This window comes from Dermacentor albipictus, chromosome 6 (genome assembly GCF_038994185.2).
Source record: "Dermacentor albipictus isolate Rhodes 1998 colony chromosome 6, USDA_Dalb.pri_finalv2, whole genome shotgun sequence".
Classification (NCBI taxonomy): Eukaryota; Metazoa; Arthropoda; class Arachnida; order Ixodida; family Ixodidae; genus Dermacentor; species Dermacentor albipictus.
In genome coordinates this window covers 47,652,164-47,656,758 of record NC_091826.1, presented here as the reverse complement: position 1 = coordinate 47,656,758, position 4,595 = coordinate 47,652,164, and the positions used below count along the sequence as shown (strand labels likewise).

At 45.8% G+C, this 4,595-nt stretch overlaps 1 protein-coding gene across 1 annotated transcript; it reads right to left on the bottom strand.

Annotated features, from left to right (window-relative positions):
• Positions 1–232: 232 nt before the first annotated feature.
• LOC139061058 (E3 ubiquitin-protein ligase NRDP1-like) lies at positions 233–1,724 on the bottom strand. The gene has a single exon (XM_070540503.1). The coding sequence runs from the start codon at positions 1,485–1,487 to the stop codon at positions 354–356; it is 1,134 nt and encodes a 377-aa protein (XP_070396604.1). The 5' UTR covers positions 1,488–1,724; the 3' UTR covers positions 233–353.
• Between the last annotated feature and the right edge of the window lie 2,871 nt (positions 1,725–4,595).

Below are 4,595 nucleotides of genomic sequence, written 5' to 3'. Positions count from 1 at the left end.
AGCTTCTTTCGTCATTTTTTCAGTTGATGGCGCTAGCTTCTTTACAAAAACTTCACTTGAAGTGGCGCGAAAACGGAACGTACGAACTATAATACGGCTGCATATGTGTGTGTGTCGTCTGGTTGTGGCTGGAATATGCCGCGTTTCGTCGCCAGGGCGGCGTGCAACGCACTCTTTTCGACGCGCCGCCTATCCAGCGCTGGTTCCCCATAGGCACGACAACACAGGAATATTGCTTTTTTGATATTTTATTGATGCCACTTGAAGCACAGTTAGTGCATCAAGCCTGTCGCAGAGCCTCGCAAACGCAGACCACAACAGTCACTTCTACCTGGTGATACAGTTACCAGTTATTACATGAATTCGACGATTATATGCAGGTTCCCGTTGAGTAGGTAATTGCCATCATATATCTGCTGTTGTCCTACCTCCTCGAACTGTATGTCGCCGTTATAACTACATGGTTGTGGTTTTTCAATGCAGCAACGTTCCTGGCTCAATGGAACTGTTGAAAGCCGGATGTCCTTCCTTTTGTCCTCGGGATGCGGTAGTGTCAACGTGATACATTTTGCGAAAGGCCACTCCACGTCGTCGTCCCAAGGACCGCTGCATAAAGTCAGCCAGAATTTATAATTATTTTCGTGTGCCGTGCACGACACACGAAAGATGTAGCCTTGCAGCGTGCACAGTTCGGCGCGCACTTCCAAACCAGGCCGGGAATTCAGTTCGCCAAGCTTGCACAATGTTAATGGGCAACCACGACCGCTGGCACCGCGGTTAAGTACATGTGGAAAATCCCTGTTCGTAGCTGCTTCAGGTAACGGACGCTTCAAGTCGGCGATTTCCTCAGCCACAGACATCAGCTGTGACTCGAAGCGCCCTGCGCGGTGTGCTAGGGAGTTCATGTCGTTGACGAGAGCGGCCTTCACTGTTTCTTCTTTGGACACGATTTCACGCAGCTTCTCGAGGTCTTGCTTCATTCGCGCAAGCTGTTCGACGGCGGAGCAAGCGCTCGTCCCGCTCGCGCCCCCGGTCGTGGAAGCAGCCGAGTCACAGCACGTCTCGCAGTGGCTTGCTGCCTCGTTTCGGCACACCCGTTCACCACACTTGGGGCACTCGACGGCGTCGCATTCGCACGCGGACAGGTGATCCTCGAGCTCGTTCAGCTTGCCGACGAAGGTGCAGTTGTCGGGGCCGTTGAGGCAACGGACGAGAAGCTGCTCCACTTCAGACTGCTCGAACTTGAGGGGCACGACGCTGGATATCGGGACGGCGCGGCCGTGTAGAGGGCAGGAAGCCGCTGCCTGAACCTGGCGGCCGCAGGGCCCGTCGCACAAGACGTGGTCGCAGGCAAGAAGCCGAGTGCTGCAGGGGACAAGGCCGCAGACGCTGCACACTCGAATGGCGGGCAGCGGCTCGACGAAGGTGACGCGTCGCCGCTCCAGGAAGCCTCCGAAACCAGACAACGTGTAAGTCGTGTCCGTCATCGTCGAAATGGGTGCGAGCTGACTGACTACACGCGCTTGGAATCGAGCGGCAAATGGTCTGCTGCTGCCGACACGAAATGTAGCTTTGAGCAGCCCCAGGGAACGGCAGGCAATGATATTACCGCGCACCACGCTGACACGAGGCGCCACCAACGGCGCCGCAGTGAGGCGCTGCCGCACCTAGGGTCTCTGGTCTCCCTGGGAGCCCTACGGCGCTAGAGTTACTGTATACCTTCGATAGCATATGCAGTAACCCTGTACGGCGCCAGTTGCGGACGCCACCTACCGCCAAAAAACGTTTGCAACGGCCGGAGGTACAGCGCACAGTCCTCCTCTGTCTCGCTGCACTGTCGAAGCGCTGTGTCAAAGAGTGAAATTAATCTAGATAAAACAAGGATAATTCTTGGAACTGTTTATAGACCGCCTAAATCACCCATTTCCTATCTTGAAGATATGCAGCTTTACTTAGAAAGCCTTAAAAAGCGCAGCCGTCGCATAATCATTGCTGGTGATTTCAACTTACCAGGGATTGATTGGTCCACGCTTAGCGCTCAGCCTCGCGAAGATGCCCATTCTGAACTACTTCTAGCAATAGCTTTCAGTAAGGATTTACAACAGGTAGTTCATGAGTGCACACGCGTAGTCGGGAAATCAAGATCTGTATTAGACTTGGTGTTCCTAGACGGGTGATTTGAAGACTACGACGTATCGGTTGAAACCGGCCTCTCGGATCATAAGCTAGTTTATGTGGAGATAAAGTCTACCGCTGTATACCCGAAGGCTGGTAGTACTACGCATGTTCTGTGCTTCGATAGAGCCGATGACACAAGCATTATTGATCATCTTTCGCTGTGTTTTGATGAATTCACTTCAATGGATGACGTCAATGCGATGTGGATTGCGTTTAAAGATATTGTTTTTTACTGCGTAAACAGATTTGTGCCAACTCGGAAGAAGAAAATAAATAAACGGAACCCATGGTTAACCCGCGAAATCATACATTTAAAGCGGAAAATTAACCGTGAGAGACAAAAGTCAAACAAAGATGATAATAAAATTTCGGCGCTAAGCTCTATATTGCGCACAAATATGGCTGCTGCTAAAACAAATTACTATGACGTGACATTAACTAATTTTATGAAGCACGATCCGCACCGTTTTTGGCGCCATTTGTCACATGATAACGAAGGTCCAAGTGTCATTGTCGCTAATGACGAAATTGTGTCGGACAACTCGCGTATGGCAGTATGTTTTAATGATTTTTTTCAATCTGTCTTTAATTACCCTTCTGCAGATGGTCTTTCTCCCCTCTCTCTAGAATCCCCGTACACATCACCAATGCCTAATGTTCAGGTTTCGCATGAAGGCATTGTAGCTCTTTTGCTTAAAATTAACGATAAGAAATCTGTAGGTCCAGACGGCGTACCAAATGCCTTTCTGCGCAGATATGCGGAATGGGTAGCTCACTATCTAGAGATCATTTTTAGTTCTTCGCTGAAACAAAAACGGATCCCAGATGACTGGCTGTTCGCAAAAGTGGTTCCGGTTCACAAGTCTGGTGAAAGGCAACATATTGGAAACTATCGGCCAATTTCACTCACGTGTGTATGCTGCAAGCTACTTGAACACATAGTTTCAAAGTCAATCTACACCTACCTTGAAGACAAGAAAGCTTTTTTTCCCATCCAGCACGAGTTTAGACAGCACCTTTCGACTGTCACACAGTTGATAGAAACGATCAACGATTTTTCAGCTTCCTTGAACAATAGAAAGCAGGTCGACGCTATATTTTTAGATTACTCGAAGGCTTTCGATCTGGTTGTATATAATCAATTAATTAAAAAACTGATGGAAATGAATATAAATTACGATGTTGTTATGTGGATCCGCTCATATCTTACAGATCGGACACACTACGTTGAAATAAATGGTAACAAATCTAACCAATTAAAAATAACCTCAGGACCTCAGGACCTAAAAATAACCTCCGTTTTAGGACCACTTCTTCTTCTAGTTTACATAAATGATATTGCTCATAACATAAGTAACGACATAACCATCCGGTTATTTGCAGACGATTGTTTATTATATCGTGAAATCAATACCCAAAGCGATCAGCCGTCACTTAGTCAAGCCCTTAAAGCTGTAGAAGTCTGGGCCGCAAAAAGTAAAATGAAAATTAACGAATCTAAATCAGTCATGCTCAGAGTTACAAACAAAACAAAGCATGTTATTGAGTGTAATTATAAGATGAACTCAACAATTCTTACCGAAGCTGAAATGATAAAATACCTAGGTTTAACAATTTCGAAAGACTTAATTTGGAAATCACACATAGACAGAATTTGTGGAGCTGCAGAAAGAAAGTTATGGTTCCTTCGCCGAAAATTAAAGCTAGCAACGACACCCGTCAAACTACTTGCATATTTAACTTACATTAGACCAATGTTAGAGTATGCCAGTGTCATTTGGGATCCGTTTCAATCCGGAATTATAAACCGCATTGAGAAGATACAGAGAAAATCTGCAAGGTTCATTCTTTCCCGGTATTATCGTACTGACTCTGTTTCTGAAATGCTTCGCTTGCTTGATTTGCCTCCACTGGCTCAACGGCGGAAGTTAGCTAGACTTAAATTTCTTTTTTGTTGTCGAAAGGCCACTTCAATATTGAAACCACGTCCTATCTTGCTCCCAGGCAGGCTAGAAACGTCAGATCAAGCAATCATTGCATGTTCTCAATTCCAAAAGCATATCTGGACATGTACGCTTATTAATTTTTTCCGCGAACGATTAAGGAATAGAACAGTTTGCCGGCGTCTGTTTTGCAGTCGAGTAGCATTGAAATCTTTGAGGAACACGTTAAAAACCTTGTATGAAATTTAATCTTAGTGGTGCCGTGCAAACATTGTCACACTATTCTAGAAATACATACAATAGTCTGTCTTTCATGCTGCTTCCAATATCACTGTCAGGATGTTAAAAACATGTATTTCTTAGCCAAACTATTGTTTTTGTATTTCATTATTTGTTTCGCATTGTATTTCCAACATTCATTGCTTCATGTCCAATTTACGTTTGTAAAGTGTTTACATTTTTTTACGCTATGTG

What these genes read in the sequence shown, in the direction of transcription:
- LOC139061058 (XM_070540503.1), bottom strand. Translation starts at nt 1,487, where the DNA reads ATGACGGACACGACTTACACGTTGTCTGGTTTCGGAGGCTTCCTGGAG.